The sequence below is a fragment of the Peromyscus maniculatus genome, chromosome 1 (genome assembly GCF_049852395.1).
Source record: "Peromyscus maniculatus bairdii isolate BWxNUB_F1_BW_parent chromosome 1, HU_Pman_BW_mat_3.1, whole genome shotgun sequence".
NCBI classification, from domain to species: domain Eukaryota; kingdom Metazoa; phylum Chordata; class Mammalia; order Rodentia; family Cricetidae; genus Peromyscus; species Peromyscus maniculatus.
In genome coordinates this window covers 129,614,718-129,634,859 of record NC_134852.1, presented here as the reverse complement: position 1 = coordinate 129,634,859, position 20,142 = coordinate 129,614,718, and the positions used below count along the sequence as shown (strand labels likewise).

The window sequence follows — 20,142 nt, the reverse complement described above, 5'->3', positions numbered from 1 at the left end:
CGCGTGGTAGAAATAAAACAGACTCTTTCCCTATCTTTATGGACTTCATAGTCACTCCAAGAAACTGGGCTCTTAAAACAAATGTTCTGCTGTGCTACCTTAGATAAGACACACATTGTGCCTGAATGTCACCTGACTATCCATTCATAGAAACAGCCATCCTTTCATTCAGTAAATATTTGCTGAGCTGCTACTGTGCCAGTTACTAAGCTATGCTGGGGATATGGCAGTGTGCACAGACAGTGAGCAAGGCAGGCACAAGCCATGCCTCGGAGCTTGAATATGCCATTCCAAAGGCTGCCAGGGACTCCAGAAATGGAGAGTTTAACACTCAACAGGAGGTGGCTGATTCTTTACAATGGGGGCAACCATGATGCCCTTGTAGGGCACATTTGGTTTCCCACAGGTGGACTTTGAGGACTTCACATGTTCTAGGCTTACACTTGGATGCTAAGAAACATTGGCAGATGGGACAGAGCCAGTTCCGGCATTCAGGGATCTTAGGTTTTAGAGAAGAGCTGTAGAAGCAATGGCAAGTGTCTTATGTCTCCTTAGGGCTCCTGTTCACTGGGCTTTTACTTGCCAATCCCTAAAGCTGTAGATCTTTACTCAGGTGTCAGCAGTAGAGGAAAGCACACCCACCCTTTTTCCATTGGTGGAAAGTTTTTGGGGGGCTTCATACATGGACAGGAACCAGATCCTTTCTATGCTCAGACACACAGAGATTAACCAAAGGTCACTAGAAAAAAATGTCACCGGTGCTGATGAGAACACTTTTCTCTGAGGCACCTGGTTCCCTGGCCACCCACTGGGACTTTCCAGGGGAGGCCAAGGCCTCACATCAGGGAAAGTCACACGTGTGGCTTTGAAGCAAGGGTTACTGGGACAGTGTGTCTTATGTTAAGAACTTTTATCACGCACGGGCACATACAGAACGTGCAGGCCTCTTGCTGTTACGTAAGAACTGTGCAGATGGCCCAGAGGCTAGTCTAGTGCTGTCCCAACTACAATTAGTCTGTGGTCACCTTGGGCTGAGTGACTCCATACAGAACTGTCTGTGTTGTGACTCAGGAGCCGCAGAACCTGAAGAGAAGGTCTGGGCCCAGTGAAACGAGAGCAGAAGCTGACAAAGGCTGAGGAAGGAGCAGAGGAGAAATGTCGCAATGACATCTCTGCCCCTCTCACGTCTTTTCCTTTCTTGCTTTCTGTCTGCTTAATGTACCCCGTAGCTATTAATTAATGAATATTAATTAGATACCAGATTAAATACCAGACACCTTTACGGTAATGAGGAAACAGCAAATTACCAAACAGAGCCATTTTGGTAAGCACGAGGCCTTGAAATAATAACCATGAGATGTGACAAGTGGTGACAACCCCTGGGGAGGGGGAAAGGCGAGGACAGCACGGTTGTGTGACAGGAGTGTTGGTTCACAGAGAATGATAGGGTACGCGCGCTCTGACGGGCAGAGGCTGAGAGAGTAAAGGAGTGAACCAGCCTGCTGGGGGCAGCTGGAGAAGAAGGTCATAGGTGGCTGGAATAGCAAGTGCAAAGGTCCTGAGGCAGAAACTTGTATCTTTCCATCAAGACTGGCCAACATCTGGACATTGGACACATTACTCATTAGAGAGGGCCTAGAATATACATTCGCTTTTGTCCATTTTTTTTATTAAAGATCAAAAGTGAAGATCAATATCTATGTCCTCAAAGCGCCTGCAGACTTGACAGACTAGTTACCAGGCAAGTGAATGTGATTAGAGTTGTCCTGGAGGGACCTGGGGACAGAGCAGAGGACCAGACAGGATGTGCAGAGGCGATAAACAGGAAAAGGCTGAACATGGAGTAATCTAGGCAGGAGAAGGGTTGTGCAATCATCTGGGGATGAGAAAGAGTTCACAGAATCTGGCATTGGCTGTAGCAGAGCTGGTACAGTGAAGTCAGAGCAGAAGTAGGAAGCATAAACAGGGTCAGATACCTGGGGCATGGAGTGCTGGGAGCAGAAGGTAACACAGGCTACAGAAAAAAACAGCAGAAACAAAGGAGACAAGAATGAAAGCGCAGAGAACAATCTATAACCAGCGCTAAAATCACCGTCTCACAAGATGGCAACCCAAGTTTGGATTGGTGAAGTGAAAACGAAGAAGAGTGGGTAGAGTCAAGAGGCATTGGAAATAAAGAAAGATGAGATGTGGAGCTTCCTGGAATTGAGGCCCGAGGAGGAAAGGAGAGAGTCGTATTTCGTCTCCAGTTTGGAAGACCGGTGAGCAGGGATGCCATTGACCAAGACAGAAGGTAGACGTGGGGAGAGGAGGGAAGCCAGGGTAGGTGATGAGTTCAGACTGGAAGCTGCTGTTTGAGTTCTACCAAAAGGAGAAGCTCAGAAGCATCTGAGGACCAGAAATGAGGCTCAGGAGAGTCTTCTCAGCTGGGACTCAGCCTGCAGGTGAATTTGAAATTGTGCTATAGTTTGGATCTGAGAAGGTCTTCACAGTCCCTTCTTTCCAGCATTTGCTCCCCAGCTGAGGGTGCTATCTGGGATGCTGTGGATCCTCTAAGAAGTGGGGTGCAGTTGGCAGAAGTCCAGCACTGGGGGCAGACCATTCAAGGTTAGGCCTGAGCTCACTTCCTATCTTGCTGTCCACTTCCTGGTCTTTGAAGATGTGAACAGCCTCTGCCACATGCTCCTGCTGCCATGGACTAAAGTATACTGGGCTCTTGGTCATCATGGACTGAAGCCCTCCATTCTGGCTGGTTTTCTGGCAACTTGATACAGGCTAGTGTTAAAAGAGGAACCTCAATTGAGAAAATGCTTCTGTAAATGTTGACTGGGAGAGGGAGAGTCCATCCTGTTTAAGAGCACAGCTCCTGGTAAGTCAACTTCCCCCAGGGACATCCACACATCAAAGAATATTTGGGCAGTACAAATGGGCCTCAGGGGAAGAAGAAGAAGAAGACATTAGGTAAGGGACAATGGGGTTAGATCTTGGAAGACTTGGGGAAGGGGCTGGATATGACCTAACTTTTAAAGCCCTTTTCAGTTCTGTGCTTTCCAATACCTAGGCTAGCCCACTTATTTTAAGGCCTTGGAGGTGAGGCTATACCGATGCTGACTTTGTCCAAAAGCCTTGGACATCTCTTTCCATTCAACAATTCACCATTTCTAAATAAGTCATTGGAAACTTGGTAAATTCCATGGGTTAGGGATGGTAAGTTCTCAAACCCCATCCCTTGGTTCTCTCACGCTCCCTGGAACCAGGTGAACCAAGAGGAAGTGCTCTAATGCAATTAGCTAGGAACAGACATTACACTGGACACCTAGTAAGCAAACAAGCCTATTTGGTTTCTGTCTGCTTTCCTTGGGGCATTTTTGCTTCCTTCTTGTTAGTGTTTGTTCTGTGGGAATGAACATGGCATTGACTTTGTGAGTTTATTAGAGGATTAGATGGGAGAAATAATGATTGCAAGATATTGGCAACGTCTGGGGTAGCCAGCCTTAAGTACATATTGCAATTGCTTACAGAGAAACATTTGTGTGGAATAGCACCTTCTGGAAGAGTTTCCATGCAGGTGGCACAAAAGCTCTTCTTTCACTACCCTTTACGGTAAATGGCTTATCTTACCTTCATCCAACAGGCACAAGTTCCTACCTCAGCACCAATCATGAAGAGCCACATGAGTGGGGAGTGTCCATATAAATGGAGCAGACAGCAGGTTATGTTCCCACGCTGGGCAGAGGAGGAAGGAGGCTCTGAGTTTTTCCCTTAAGGTAAGTTCTGCTCCAAGGCCCAGCGAGCTTTATCCTCGCCTGCAGGTGAGTTTCACCCTCTTTACCTAATGGACTTGCTTGAGGCATCTGTAAGCTTCCTGAACCCAGAAGTGACTCTGGACCATTGTCAAATGTTCCCCAAATCACTCAGCTCATGGTCCCAGTCACTTGCTGGCTCTGGCCAGCTTATATATGATATCCTTTTCCTTCCCACTAAGAAGACACAGGTGCCCACTTGGGCTGGCATCTCTCAAAATCACAGTTCTGGGTGCTCCTATGTCCCTGCTCTCTCATAATGGACTCATGATATCCTATCAGAAACAGGGTTCTAGCTCTGACTTACATCTTTCAGAAGCTGCAAGAAATCACCTAGAGGTCCCCTTTCAGGGCACAGAAGGGTGAATATCACCTGAAGTTGACAGACACGTGCCTATCTATTATTTACTTGCTTCTTTGCTTTGCTTATTCATTTATTAATTATTCTATCATGTAATTGTTTTACTGGGAGCCAGTGTATGCCCTCTTCTGTACTGGGAGAAAGGAGCTTAGAATTTAGTCTAACATGGCACTATGCTTGTGGAATCCCAGAGGGTCTTAGCAGGACCCAGTGCATGTAATCAAGACAGACAACACTCTTTTCCATAGGTACCAGCAGGCTTTAGAATCTTTGCCTTCAATTTCTAGAAAGTGTCCACTTCCACTTGTGCAGGGACTTTCCAAATAGCACTCTAGGACATTCTGCAGCACTCACCCACCTTTGGCTTGCTTGTTACAGACTTCACCTTGGAAAGCCCCTAATCCTATCCCTCTCCATTTCTGCACAGCATGCCAGCAGTTTGGGTTCTGAAAACCTGGAGCTGCTCTCGGGTCCATGTAATGTCCATAATCGCACAGAGAAGCAGCTATAGAGACATGATTTGGATTAACATACTCTCGAAATTCAACTTCACCCACAAAATGGGAAGCATAACAGTACCTTCCCGTGGAGTTTAGTACTCTTGAAACTAAACTTCTTGACCTCAAAATGGGAACCATGGCAGCTTCTTCCTGTGGAATGGTTCAGAGACTTAAGTGAGGCAAACCGTGCAAGGGGCTTCAAGCAACCTTAGTCACATGATAGGTGCTGAACTGAATTTCAGCCTTACCCACAGACGCAGAGGTCTGCTGGCCTGACCTGATGCGAGCCTTTCCTTTTCCATAGTTGCATGGAGAGTCTGTAGGCTGCAGTGTGACCTGCCAGGCTCACTTTATGGGAAGGATGGTGGGCTGCAACTTGCTGTGGCTGGCTGTGGCCTCCTGCATTCTGACACTGGCATTTCCATCTACAATACAGCAAGGTGAGTGTCTGCTTTCCAGGGATCACAGATGCTCAGCAACACCTAGGGAGTGAGCAGAGGGAGGGAGCAGAAAAGGCCACTCAGGTTGGTTCCAGGAACAGGGAGCTGGGAGCAAAAACTCAGAGCTAGAGAGAGCAAGGGAAGCATCAATCTCTCAGGGCCTGAAAGGGCAGGGGAGCCAGTAACCTTAGCTTCTGCAACCCCTTTCTGGGGGTGATCAGAGATCACAGACTAGAAGATAAGAAAGATCACCCCATCTCCTCCTTTCTCCTCTTCTATCAAGTTGCTCCTCCTCTATCTGTAAAAATGAAGGTACTAGATTTAACGATATTTCTGTCTTCCAAAGATCTAAGAGAGAGAGAGAGAGAGAGAGAGAGAGAGAGAGAGAGAGAGAGAGAGAGAGAGAGAGAGAGGAGAGGAGAGAGAGAGAGAGAATGTGTGTGTGTGAACACAAGCATGCGCATGCCCATGTGGAATCTGGAGAAGAACCTTAGATGCCATCCCTCCCATACCATCCACTTTGCTTGGTAAGACAGGGTTTCTCATTTCCACCATAGCTTAGGTTGGCTGGTTGGTGAGCCCCGGGGACCAGCCTATTCCCACTTCCCCAGCACTGGGATTCGAAGCTCATGCCACCATGCCCAGCTTCTTAAAGTGGGTTCTCTGTGATGGAACTCACATCTTCATGCTTACAAGGTGCTGTACTAACTGAGCTATCTCTTCAGTACTTATGGAATTCATGTTGATAGAGAATCACTGAGAAAGATCTTTATAAGTCAGTTACAGGATTAAGAACACAGGTGAGCAAATGTTAGGACCTGGGACGTGGGACAAGAGTTTGGAACCCTTGAACTCTTGGGGTGGTATTGCATGAGTCTCAGGAGAGCTTAATCGATTTTCAAAGTCACCAGCCAGCAGGTCAGAGCTGCATCTAAGTCCCCTCTTCCAGCCTCTGCTCATCGCCTTCATCCCCTTCATCACTTCTCTGCCTCCTCACACATCATAGCTCACCCTCACCCCCAACCCCTAAAAGAAGAATCAGCAACAGAAATGGTCCTGTTAGATGCTTGGTTTTCAGTGGAGGTGATTTCTGCTTTCTGGAACCACTGGAGATGCCTGGAGTCTTTAGGAGCAGCTACAGGCATTGGGTGGGTAGAGGCCAAGGACTTTATGATTCTATTTTAAAGGTGGTTGCACAATACTGAATAACACAGTCAATAATATACCAATAACACTAAGCTTGGGAATGATTGACATGATTGATCTGTGGATGCCGGCCTGTGCTGTTACCTACTGATAGGGAACAATGTTGATTTTATAATAAGTTAAAGGTTGCAACCAATGTTTAAAAATTACTTCTCTCTCTCTCTCTCTCTCTCTCTCTCTCTCTCTCTCTCTCTCTCTCTCTCTCTCTCTCTCTCTCTCTCTCTGTGTCTGTGTGTCTGTGTTCACACATATATGGGAGAATTCCAAGGGCTATATAACAAATTTGTGCTTACCTCTAGAGTTGGGTCCAACTTAGGACAACTTTCATTTTAAGACATATTTTGCCAGATCAAGCAATGTGACAATATTTATTTCTGCTTAATTCACTTTACTAACGTCTGAGGATTTTCTCAGGGAGTCTGAGAAAAACAAACATTGATTGAGTGAGACACACACAGTATCTTGCTGGTGGCCCACAGAGAGACTCTTTGAAACCCTGGGTGGGGCATTGGAGGGTCAGACAAGGTAGTGGCCCCGATGTCCTTGCTGCATGTAAAATACCATGGAAAGTCCTCACTGACCATTCTGGTGTTAACAACTGTCACGTGTACCTGTCAGCCTCATTGGGATCCTTAGGACATTCAAAGCAGAATGAGAGAGGATAAAAACCCTGAGGGCTGTGGAGTTGCTCAATAAACCCACATGCTCTCTGTCCTTCTCAGGTTATGGGAGCCCAAGAAACAGCAGCTCCAACGGGCTGGACCTAGACTGTGGATCCCCTGGCACTCCAGAGGCTGGTGTCTGTTTTGACCCCTGCCAGAATTATACCGTCCTGGATGACCCCTCCAGAAGCATAGAGAACACGGAGCAAGCACACCAGTGTGACGATCATTTGCAAGGCTGGTACCGCTTTGTGGGTGAAGGAGGAGTGAAGATGCCAGAGGCCTGTGTGGAGATATACCGGTGCCATACCTCTGCTCCCATGTGGTTGGCTGGGCCTCACCCCATCCTGGGAGATGGCATTGTCAGCCGCACAGCCTGTGCCAACTGGAATGAAAATTGCTGCTTCTGGAGTACCGAGGTCCAGGTGAAGGCCTGCTCAGAAGAATCAGGAAGTTATCATGTGTACAGGTTACAGGGCACCCCTGAATGCAGCCTGAGATACTGCACAGGTAAGCAGCAGCGGCAGGACAGGGTGACCTTTAGTGCCCGGGACTCAGTGGAACCAGCAGAGGTGGTCGAGAGGAGATTGAGCAAAGCAGCCCCCACTGGGTTCCTTTGAGAAATACACATGGAAACATAATTTGGGAGCTACCGGGCACAAGCCAGAAATTCATATTTGAATGTGAGATAGCCTCAATTATAAACACATGTTGCATAACATCAGGCTAGTCAGAAGACTCAGTCGCTAAAAAGTGTTTGCTGAGCAAGTGTGAGGACTGTGGGGACAATCTCCAGCACTCCTGTAAAAATCTGAACGCAACCAAGCATGCCTGTTACCCCAAGACCATGGGAAACAGACACAGAAGGCTGGGGCTTACTAGCTGCCGTCTAGACCCAGGTTCAGGGAGAGACCCTGCTTAAGGGAATAAGGTGAAGAGTGGCTGAGTAGAGATACCTGATGTCCTCCTCAAGCCTCTGTGCACATGAGTGCCCATACCCACACATGCATGTACACCACAGACACACACACACAAACAATATCAAGAACCCAGACTCATTTGAATTTTACTTTTGTCAAATTTTACTCTTCTGAGAACCTATTTTCTAATCTGAAACAAAAGGGCAGAAATAACGGCTCCCACTGCTCCCACTGTACCTGCTTCTACTCTGCTTTAAACATATTGATGCACTGGAAATGGGGTCTATGTCGTCATTCATATTAGGATCTGGAGCACAGAAAGGTCCAATAGCTCTCTCTGCATCACAGAGCTGCAATGTAGAAGAACCAGAATTTTAACCCCGGCCCTATAACCCTGGCAACTGTGGACTTAAAATCACTGGCCTGGCAGCTTCAGGGCTGTAACTCACTCTGCTGGATTTGGGAATCAGGAAACATGAGTTGGAGGGATGGCTCTTCTGGAAAGCATCTCATATGTTTATAAAGACTGAAGGAACGAGAGGACTCAGACCCACGCTGCTCTGCATCCTGATCCTCTCCCTCTGTCCCTCCCCTCTAGAACCCTCCCCTCCAGAACCCACGCCGCCAGAACCCACGCCGTCTGTACCCTCCCCTCCAGAACCCACGCCGCCAGAACCCACGCCGACTGTACCCTCCCCTCCAGAACCCACGCCTGTACCCTCCGCTTCACCAGTGCCGTGTGAGATCCTTTGCCGTAATGAGGAGGAGTGTGTCCTGGAAGATGACAATTGGACCTGCGTCTGTAATCAGGGCCTCAATGTTTCTGGTGAGCAGCTCCTAGGGCTGAGTAGTCAGGGCAAAAGGAATGAGACTTAAGAGGGTCAGGATAAGGCAGGGACCAGAGTCAGGGGCCACGGAAGTGACACTGGGGAAATCTTGAGATTTATTTGGGCCCCTTGTTATGAAGCCAGTAGGTTCTCAAGGGTGAGAGAGGGTAGGCCCAGACCAAACTTGCAGGTGGAACCAGACCAAACTTCCAGGTCAGCAGCTGGAACACTGTATCAACACTGTATCAACACAAGTGGCGCTAGCTTTGGTTTAGTGTAGAATACAGGACCACTTTGGTTCCCAAGAGTAGATAAGCCAAGCCTGTACCAGAGACATTTGAAAGTCTTCAATCCGAGACCTCTTTATCAGTCTGAGTGTGACTTCTTTTGGGGTCTCAGACCCCATCTAGTCTATTCTGCAACTTGATAGGCATGGTAGATTTGCCGCAAGGCAGAGAATGTAGATGCGCCTCACTGTTTCCAGTCCCCTGTCCACTCCACTGACCTCACTCTTGGCCTCCTAGATACTCAGAGTTTGCAGCCCCAGCTGGACTGTGGACCTGATGAGATGAAGGTGAAGCTGGACAAGTGTTTGCTGGGAGGTCTGGGTTTCAAGGAGGAGATTATTGCCTACCTGAATAACCGGAATTGCAGCAGAATCATGCAAAATGAGCCCAACAACTGGGTGTCCACAACCAGCCCTGTTGTGGCTGGTGACTGTGGGAACACTCTGGAGGTAAGTGGGTGGTATTTGAGCTAATAGGGGCATCTTCATAGCTGTGAGATTGTAGGCAAATGTCTTAACCTCTTTTGGCCCCCAGGGTTATGGGAATTTACACGGTGGTCCATGTTAAAGAGCTTAGGCTGGACTTAACACATGAGCTTCATAAGGTCAGCTCTGATTATGATGATCTTAATTAGAGGTGGTGTGGGAAGAGCAAGCATGCCAGCCCCTGACTCTTCCGCAGGGTCAGTCATTTATTTTTCTAGGGTTTACTCTGGGCTTCCCATAAGTGCTAGCACTGCAGGAAAAAGAGGACCCATTATTCCCTCGGGGTCATAATTCTGGGTGGCTGCACAGCTGGGAACACTGACTATGGAATCAGACAGATCTGAGTTTGAGATGCACCTACACACATCTGTATAAACACATGTGGTTTCATTTTTATGCCGAAGAACAATGGGACCCATGCCATCTACAGAAACACCCTCTCCTTGGCCACTGATTTCATCATCAGGGACTTCATCGTCAATGTCAACTTCCAGTGTGCCTATCCACTGGACATGAAGATCAGCCTCCAAACTGCACTCGAGCCTATTGTAAGGTATGATCACACACACAATCTATGGTGTCCACACAGTGCTACCACCCCACTTCAGGAGCTTCCACTCACTACATTTCTATATTATAGCTAAGAACATTCAGCATGATCAAGGCACTTGTGAAGAGTTGTAGCAGGAATCTTAAAGGTTCTTATTAATAAAATCAAACCTGAGGCCAGTTATTGGGGTCCATGCTGGTAGATCAGAGAGACAGAACAAGCCACAGCTATCTCACCTCGCCAGATCCTCAGCTGGTCTTGTCTCCTCAGACTGGAGGCCTCTGAGTCCTCATCCGGAATGAATCTCAGCTGAATTACTGCTCAAAAGCCTGAATGTTTAACCAGCCAAAATGCTTCTAGTTTCTGGTCCTCACGCCTTATATATATCTTTCTGCTTTCTACCACCACTCCCTGGGATTAAAGGTGTGTGTCACCATGCTTGGCTATTTCCAAGCCTATGTGGCCTTGGACTCACAGAGATCCAGAGGGATTTCTATCTCTGGAATGCTAGTATTAAAGGTGTGAGTGCCACCATTTTCTAGCCTTTGTATTTAGTGGCTGTCTGATCTCTGACCCCAGATAAATTTATTAGAGTATACAATATTTTGGGGAACACAATACCACCACAAAGAGTAAAAACTTTTACATGAAGCAATGCTGTACCATGGGTCAGTGCTTAAAATGTGCTCAGGAAACAAAAACTTCAGACAAGTTCATTCACCTTGAGGAGAAAGGCAGCAAACAACTAATCATATCAATAGTCATAACTGGTAATCATTTACCAATCAGACAGTGCAATGGAGGAGAAAACTGGGGTGCTTCAGGTCAGTGGACATGGGTCCCAGACCTAATCTTAATGGGATAGAGATTGGAAGTGGTAAGGGAGGTTTTCCTGCAGGCTGGAGATTTAAGCCAAGTCTACCTTTGAATAAACAGCAACTATGCTAATGAGAAACAGAATGAAACAACAGTTTGAGTGTGATTGGATCTAGGCAAGGCTTTTGTTTGCATTTTGTTTATCACGGCACCTTTGTGCCTGGAATGAAGCTCATTAAACTAGGTTTTATACAACTCTAGAATTGCCAAGGGATTTTTCTAAACTGTCAGCCAGAAATCCAGGGTGCCTGTCCCATCCCCTGATTGCCTTCTGGGTTTAAGAATTGCAGATGAGAAGGATTAAAAATGTCAAAGTTCAAAGGTTTTCAGGCTGTGTCATGGAGCCTATGTTCATAAATATAAAAATGAAAGTCATTTATCTTGTTCAAACTGGATTCAGCTGAAGATTGTGGGGTGGAGAGAGTATACATAAGGCTAAAAATCGTGATCCTGTAAGAGCTGATCCCAAGCCCCATTGCCCAAGTGACAAGATGGTGCTGTATACTAACCCATGTTCCTTGAGTAAGAGCTTGATGTAGCTGCCACACAGGGGGAATGGGTGCAAATCCCAGAGACAGGCTTCTAACCTGTCAAGTTCAGTGCTTAAATGCCAGTAAGTGCTCTATTTCAATGGATTATCAGCTAGTTTATTTAGAGATCAGAGATGCATCTTTTTCTCCATAACATTATAATAGTGTAGGGCTTGATTTATTTGTTTTTTTTTTTTTTTTTTTCTGGTCAAAGCCTGATGTTTCCACTCTTGTGGTTTTTCTCGTCTCAGTTCCCTGAATATTGATGTGGATGGGGCAGGAGAGTTCACTGTCAGAATGGCCCTCTTCCAAGACCAGAGCTACACACACCCTTATGAAGGGGCCAAAGTGGTGCTTCCAGTGGAGTCTATGCTCTATGTGGGTGCCATCTTGGAGACAGGAGATACCTCCAAGTTCAAGCTGTTGCTGAGGAACTGCTATGCTACACCCACAGAAGATAGGGATGACCCCTTGAAGTACTTCATCATCAGAGACAGGTATCAGGAGACCTGTTTTTGTTTGTTTTCATAGCTAAGTTTTGGTTAAAAATGTTATTTCCCCGATTGTTGGCAGAGGTGTAAATTGGTTCATTTCATTTGGAAATAATTTGCCATTACACATTATAAGCATCCTGTTTGATCTTGGAGTGTTACTCCTGATATTTTAGCCTAAAATATTAAAACAAACTGGATGAGTCGGGTAGAAATGCAAATCATTTTTCATTTCAGTATTCTTGATAACTTTTCCATTAAGTTAACTGTTAAAAAAATATAGCTCAACTGAGTAGTGATGGACCATTATATAGATGTTTACATTGATTAAAGCGAACATGATATTACAAATATTATAAGACAAACTATTATTGATGTCATTTAATGATAAAACAAAGGAAATGCCTACCTGGAGGTCACAATGCAAATATTAATGGTACTTGGTAATATTCATCTTTGAGCAGAGCTGCGTGCCAAGCTCTGTAATAAGAAAATGCACACTGTGGCCTCACTAAATTCTCGTATCAATTATATGAAATGGACATGACTATCTCTGCTTTATAGCCAAGGGATACATGGGAGAACTGGGGGAAAATGGAAGGCATGATCACATTTCATTGTATACATGTATATAATTCTCAAGAATACAGAAAATTTAAAAAGAATGTGTGTGTGGGGGAACAAAGAAACTAGTCCTTGGAGGCACAATAAGAATGATTAACCAGGCCTGCATCACTTACCTAGATATGGGGACTGGAATCTTCTGGCTCACCCCAGAAACTGTGCACCTCAAAACTTAATGATAGAAGCTTATTGAGGAAAGACCAACTAGAAATGTCATGAAAGAATGATGGACAGAGCCTGGGGTCGAGAGCTCTTTAATGTTCTGCAGTGTTGGGTTAGAAGTTACATCTTTGCCCTTTTCATTCTCCCAGCTGCCCAAATCAACGTGACTCTACTATCCATGTGGAGGAGAATGGAGTGTCCTCAGAAAGCCGATTCTCAGTACAGATGTTCATGTTTGCTGGAAATTACGACCTAGTGTTCCTGCATTGTGAGGTTTACCTGTGTGACCCCACTGAGGAGCAGTGTGAACCAGTGAGTGTCTCTTTGGACTGGTACCCAGTTGGCTCTCCACATACATTTATTGGGTTCACAGATGGAGGCATGGATGGAAAGAAGGATGGATGAATGCATAGACAGAAGGAAGGAAGGGAGAAAGAGGAGCAGAAGCAGGGAGGGAAGAGGGGAGGGGAGGAAGAAAGAAAGTTGGTTGGATGGATGGATGGATGATTGCTTGAAAAGGTGGAGAGACAGATGGGTGAGTGGCTGAATGCAAGGAAAAGAATGTAAGAGGATACAAGTAAAGAAGAAAGATGGACAGATAGACTCTGAGCATCCCCATAGCCTACTTATGAGCAGTTATTGTCTCTTCACAATGCAGATTAGCTTTCATTCATATAGCATCTATTATAAATGATTATATTACAGGTTGAGCATCATTGATTCAAAAATTTCAAACCCAAAATGTTCCAAAGTCTTAAAGGTTTTAAGGGACAAGATGAAGCTCAAAAAGTTTCAGATTTGGGGAAATGTTGGGTGACAGATTCTCAGATTATAAATGACTAACTTGTAAAGACTGTGAATGTTCCAAAATCTGAGAAACTCCCAAATGCTGGATACTTCTGAACCTCGGGCTTTCAATGAGGCACGAATGTGATCCTGTGGTAAGGCTGTTTCCATTCCTTCTCTGTGTCAGGCTCTGCACTAAAGCTCCCACATCTTCATGTACTTGAGCTCTCACAATGACCATTTAGTCAAGCCTCACTGTGCAGATAAAGAAACTGAGGCTCAGAGAACCTGACACACAGCCCCATACAGGGCTAGAGTATCAAAACTGGGATGTTCCCCATGTGAGCTATGACTCCGATGCCCATACTTTTAACCCTGATGGGCACTGTCTGAGTGGCTGGTATTCCTCAGGTGCTTACAATGTGTCCATATGTTGCTGTTATACTTCATTTTAATGTTTAAAACCAGGGTGCAGGGCTGGGGAGATCTGGATGGTAAAGTGCTTGCTAGACAAGCCTGGGTACCCAAGTTTGGATCCCCAGAACCCATGTGAAAACCCGTGTGTTTGTAACCCAAGTCCTGGGGAGTAGAGAGAGGAGGATTCTGGGGTCTCGCTAGATCACCAGCCTAACCAAAAGGACAAGTTCTAGGTTCACTGAGAGACCTTGTATCAAAAAGTAAGGTGACAGCAATATAGAATGACACTGGCCAATCCTTGGCCTCCTCACATGCTTGCCTGCATAAATGAATGAATGTATAGCCAGCTAAATAAAACCAGATACAAACTATTTGATCATAGACAGATAAAGACGTTTGTCTCAATTATATGAGAGGATAGAGATGAGAGTCAAACCCAGGTATGTTATGGCTGTATTCTCATGGTTGAAAGAAACCCCAGCATCAAAAAGAAGGCTATTTGGTGAGATATCCAAGTACTTAGGCCACAGGTCCACAGATGTCCATACCCATGGTAATCTACACATAGGGACCAGGTATTTAAATTTTGATATAACAAGAGTTCTATGTCTCCACAGTCTTGTTCTACAAACCGGCTCCGCAGCAATGGGCCAGGCATCAACCTAGCCCAGGTTCTAGATTTAGGACCCATCACTAGGAGAGGTAAGTGGGTGAGTCCTGGTGCAAGGACAGTTGGCCAAGTGCCGATAATTAACTATTGATACTTGGGGGGCACCAGTGCCAGCCATGTGAGTGTTTCTGCCCTCTCACTCCACCTATCACTGATGAATGTGTCTTTCTATGAGGTGGAACGGTCTTGGCATTTATGGTGGTGCCTGTGTATTAGAAACCAGGTGTAACTCTCGCATTCATCCGTCTACTTAATCCTCCCATGACTGTGTCCATCTAGTTGGTTAGGATCCAAGGCTCGGAGACATTAATAGATTCACCCACGATGAATGAGTGGCAGAAGTTAGAATGAACCCAGATGAGTCTGATTCCACTGCCTTTCCCCGCAGCTTACACAGGGTTCTGTAATTCAGCCCCACTAGGGTGAATGTGCCTTCTAAAGGAGATAGGACACGTGGGAAGCTATGCAACCACTCTGTAACTCTTCATTCATCCTACACAAGTGTGTATAGTACTGTTGTGGTTTTTATTTACACCACAAGAACCCTTCCTATCAAAAAAGAAAGAGCTTGCTGCCTTGAAAAGATTGAGATGCAATAATGTTAATTCTCCTCAAATAACAATATTTTTTTACTTGCACTCTGTGCTGAACAGCTTTACACATATCATGAGCTTGGCTGCTCACGGCAGCCTTAGGAGGTCAGCCCTGTTCCCTCTTCCACCTCTGAGATAACCAAGCCGAGCTGTCTCATGGAGAGGGTCTGCCTTGAGTGGTCCTGTCCCCTTGCTGAACTGTTAACTTAAAGCCTGTGCAGTGTCACAGAACAACCTGAGATGGAGAGATTATGGGCATCCACAGTGGAGACAACCACACAGGTCTTGTTAGCTATCCATTGCTGTGACTAGACTGCTAAGGAAATGACTTAAAGAGGGAAGATCTATTTGGGCTCACAACTTCAGAGGTTTTGATCCACAGTGGATCTTGTTAGCTATCCATTGCTGTGACTAGACTGCTAAGGAAATGACTTAAAGAGGGAAGATCTATTTGGGCTCACAACTTCAGAGGTTTTGATCCACAGTGGCTTGCCTCCATGTTCCTGGGCCTCTAGCCAGGCAGAATGTTACAGAGAAGAATGAGGTAGAATAAAGCTGTTCAATTCATTGCAACCAGGAAGGGAAAAGGGGGGCAGGGAGAAGGGAGGGAGAGGGAGGGAGTCCATGGAGCTTTCACCTTCCCTCTTTAACCCACCAGCGTTCCAGGCTATAGAGCAGTACACACACTTTTAGGGAAGTCTTTTACTCCTTAGTTGATCTCTGGAAAAATCCCTCACAGACACGCCCAGAACTGTACTTTGCCATCTCCTACGCACCTCTCAACCTTTTCTAGTTGACAATGGAAAGTAACCATCACACTGCATTTAGTATCCCAGCTCTGATAGGGTCTGAAATGTCAACTTAGTGAGTTCTTGGATATCACTGAGACTCTGTCTTCCCATCAGCCAAATGGGAGATGAAGATACTTTCTTCACAAATCCACTAGGAAAATTAGGTGGAAGCGGCATAGAATGTGCTTAGATATGTGCCTGCCAGATAGTAGAGGCCCCCACGGTGAGGATTGCTTTTGGGAGTGGTGATCAGGTCCAGGAGGACTTGGAACAGTTATCGCTCCAGGATTGCAATCATCAGAACCTGACCAAGGAGAGCCTCATCTTCTGCTCTTGCCCACAGGTGCTCAGACTCTTGATGCCTCAAGTGGGACTCCCAGCACTGCAGGTACATGGCTTCCTTATGCTTCTCACAGCACTGCCAAGTCTCTTTCCTTCCATCCTCCAACCCTCTGGACATCTACGCACCCCCGTCAATGTGCCGGGCCCTCTTCTGGGGACCGTGGCCAGTGAAATGACGCTAACCAAGAGGGCGTCTATAATCTAGCAGAGAAGACAGTTGCTTAACAGCAAGTGTTTACTAAGTGCTACTCTGTGCTGGGAACTGATAACATGTTGCTGATCAAAGACAGGCCAGGTGTGTGCCCTTCCTAGAGCTTATGTTCCAGGGTGAGAAATGGACAATACAAAGCAAAAAATTATTCAATTAGAATAAAAGATGGGTGGCATGATAGGAAGCTACAGACACAAGTGATACAGTCTTAAATCAGAGAGAAGTTTATTTCTCTAACATAAGTGAAATCTTTGTGTAAGAAAATCGATGATTGGTGAGCAATCAAAGATTCAAGCTTCTTTCAGCTTGCTTTTTCATGGGTAGCCATCATTTTTATGGTCCAAGAAAACAGCAGACTTCAAGATGGAAGAACATGAAGGAACTCAAAGAGTGTTATGGAATATTCTGAGGGCTGGCATCTCCCACCTCCATTTATATATTTCATTGTTTATTTTCTTGCTACATGGCTATGCCTGGCTGCAAAAGAACCTGGGAAATGGTATCTTTGTTTTGGATGGCCATGTGCCCAAACAATGTTTGATTGTTTAATGATCAAAATAGGAAGAGAGAGTGGGTCAGAGCTGTTAGAGGAAATGATATTTGACCAAGAGCTAAAATGTCTCTGGATCAGGAAGTGTTAGGTGAATGGAACTCTACAGCAGTCAACAATAGCTGACTAAATAAATGAGACAGGGCATAAGCTGTTCAGTGACAAGCAGGTGGACAGAGCAGGGATGCATAGAGACCTAATTAACCATAGCAGAGATGGTCAAGAGAGTTTCACATGGCACAGATATATCTAAGTGAGGTTTTGATGAATGACTTAGAATTTAAGACCAGAGACATTGAAGAATGTGTTTGGACAAGATGGAAAATATACTTTTCTATCCTCTGAAAGACAGATATTAGTGAACACAGACAGGAAAATGTTCTTTTGTATTCAAACTCTCAACTTTGTGGCAGTCTAAATATTTCCCAAATAAGTACAGTTCAGTGGTAACTTCAGATGGTATTCAGAAAAGACAGTCTCATTGTGTGAAATGCATGGAGCACAGAGTAAAAGTGCCTTGAAGTCAGGGACCTCAAGTCTCCTTTATTTCCACCTTCAGGTTAGCACAGTAATCAGAACTTCTCAGGGTGGGATGCAGACTTTGGAGCCTTCTAAGGCTGAGGGGGATGGAGCTAATGAGAGGGTACAAACTACCATGGAGGGCCCTGTGGCTCTCATACTTTGCAATCACTTGGGATCACTTTTGATGCTTCAGGATTAACTGATCAACCATCGAAGTTTCACTGTCAAAACTCTGACATACGTTTTGTGTTTCTGACAATCACACTTTCCCTTCCCAACTCTCTAGGGCATCATCAAGTGACTTTGAATTGTTGGGGATGAGGAGATGCTGTAATTTGGTGGTGATTTCAAAGGGGTTGACATGCTTATACAAGATGGCTGTCATCCAATAATTTCCCCCTCAACACTGAACATTAAATAGTGTGCAGAAGACACACACACACACACACACACACACACACACACACACACACACACACACACAAATCCTAGCTATCAAAGTCTAATTTTATTTCATTTTATTTTATTTCATTTTATTGAGACAGGGTTTCTCTGTGTAGCTTTGGAGCCTGTCCTGGAACTCTCTCTGTAGACCAGGTTGGCCTTGAACTCACAGAGAGATCCATCCGCCTGCCTCTGCCTCCTGAGTGCTGGGATTAAAAGCATGTGCCACCACCACCCAGCCAAAGTCTAATTTTCAAAAATAACACTCACACAATACTTACCACATTCTAGGCCCACATATTTTATATTTTATCTTATTGCAGCATTAGAGATTGAACCTAAAAACCACACATTTGCCATACAACCATATTGCCCCTAAGCTACAGTTCCCAGTCCACAAATGCTATACTAAATGCTTGATATGAATTGATTCATTTAAACCTGATAAATCAATAAGTGCCATTAATAGTTACATTTTATACATAGGGAAATTTGGGACCAGGGAAGTGTAATGTCTTGTTCAGTTCTACCCAGGTAGCTGCAGAGCTAAGATTCCTAGCTAAATAATCAAGCCTCAGAGTTTAGTACATTCTAATCCTTCCTGCCTCTTCATTATTAGTCACTCTAAGTAATGCTAGATGCTATAACCAATAACCGGAAATTCTCTGTGCTGTTGTGCTAGGAGTTATAGCTCTGATTTAGGAGTTCTTTAGGAAGCCAGGCTCCTTCTACCCTCTGGTAATTCCTAGTAACATCACTATCTTGGACACTTGGCAAAAGGAAAGATCATGCTGGAGGCTTTCATGACTAGTCCTACAAATGGAATTTATAATTTCCATCCTTATTTCATTGACAAGATCTAGTCATATGGTACCAAAGAAGGCTGAGAAAATTGCCTTCCATGTGCCCAGAAGAAAATGGAAAAAGCAGTTGTTGTCCCAACCAAATCTAGGCCTATGTTGCCTCCCCCTTCTTCTACAGCAAGTGACAAGGAGGCCAGCTGGCATTGGCAGCTAAGCTCCAAAGCTCAACATTTGACTCATGTCTCTTGTGTTTCAGGGTTCTTGATGGTCTGGCCCACGTTCTTCCTGCCTGTCTTCCTGACTTGGCTGTTCTGAGAGACCAGCTGGGCATCTGGCCTAGAAGCTCATGTTCTTCCCTCTGGCCATGGCTCATATCCACCCTTCAGTAGAGCTGGATTCCTCTGTGTATCACGTGAACAACCCTGGTTCAAGGGTAGATGGGGTTTGGAGAAAGGGAAGAGCATTCTCCTTTACGTTCCTCTTTTCCTCGTGCTGAGGCCCTACCAGCTTGTCCTGTGCCAACTTCCTCACTCATTAGTGAGGCTCGGAAAGAGAACCTGAACCCACTTGGTGCCTCTTTGGTACTAGTCATGAGTGGAAGTGCAATGCGTATTGATAACTCCTGGATAGAGGTGTTCTGTTAGTAGGTGGGAAATCCATGATTCTTCCTAAATGTCTCCTGTCCTGACAGCTGGTGAATTGAAGCACATTGACTCTTGCATTCATTTTCTCTGATGTGTTTCTATTCTTGTCTAAACAGCCGCATGGGAACATGTAATTGTGGGGAGGGGGTTGAGGACTCTCAACGGGGAGACTGGTACCCCTACTCCTCTATGCCTTCCACCACTACAATGGTACCTAGAACTACACACATCTCTACACTTGGGTCCTGGATGCTGGAGGAACTGCTTTATTTTGATGCAGCACTGCCATCACTTTGGGGACCAGCACCTGCTGTTATCATTGTGGTGTGCTTGCTCTGGAGGACGAAGTGGGAGAACCCAGGCTGAAAGCCAGGCATCAACCCTGGTGTGGGACTCTAGTGAGAAAACCTGGAAGGTAGGTAATGTCCCTTCCTGAAGACTCTAAATGAATTATCACAAAGCACTTAACAAAGACTTGACCAATGAGGAATGCTTCCTTTCCTCACAGGTACACAGGAGGCCTCTCCAAGATGGCCTCTGGGAGAACAATAGAAACCAGAGTGAGAGCCTGGGTGCTAAGCACTCCTGTCTGTGGAGAGTTTCCAGGGCATGGCCTTGTTCAGACAGGATGTGGTTCCAAAACAT

The 20,142-nt window shown here is 45.5% G+C and overlaps 1 protein-coding gene across 2 annotated transcripts; it reads left to right on the top strand.

Moving 5' to 3' along the window:
- Positions 1 to 63: 63 nt before the first annotated feature.
- On the top strand, positions 64 to 19,574 carry Gp2 (glycoprotein 2). 2 transcript variants are annotated; one of them, XM_076551122.1, is made up of 11 exons: positions 64 to 3,767; positions 4,969 to 5,104; positions 7,033 to 7,482; positions 8,506 to 8,718; positions 9,244 to 9,455; positions 9,896 to 10,044; positions 11,699 to 11,944; positions 12,874 to 13,036; positions 14,545 to 14,629; positions 16,325 to 16,369; positions 19,110 to 19,574. In XM_076551122.1, exons 2-11 carry the CDS (start codon positions 5,017 to 5,019, stop codon positions 19,166 to 19,168), a joined length of 1,710 nt encoding a protein of 569 aa, XP_076407237.1. In that variant the 5' UTR covers positions 64 to 3,767; positions 4,969 to 5,016; the 3' UTR covers positions 19,169 to 19,574. The 2 variants fall into 2 exon arrangements, with proteins under 2 accessions (XP_076407237.1, XP_015859617.1); XM_016004131.3 differs by having other exon boundaries at positions 8,491 to 8,718.
- Positions 19,575 to 20,142: the final 568 nt, after the last annotated feature.

Coding starts and splice junctions, on each gene's coding strand:
- Gp2 (XM_016004131.3), top strand. CDS start 5,017: ATGGGAAGGATGGTGGGCTGCAACTTGCTGTGGCTGGCTGTGGCCTCC. Junction 7,483..8,490: donor CAGCCTGAGATACTGCACAG/GTAAGCAGCAGC, acceptor CCTCCCCTCTAG/AACCCTCCCCTCCAGAACCC. Junction 16,370..19,109: donor TGGGACTCCCAGCACTGCAG/GTACATGGCTTC, acceptor CTTGTGTTTCAG/GGTTCTTGATGGTCTGGCCC.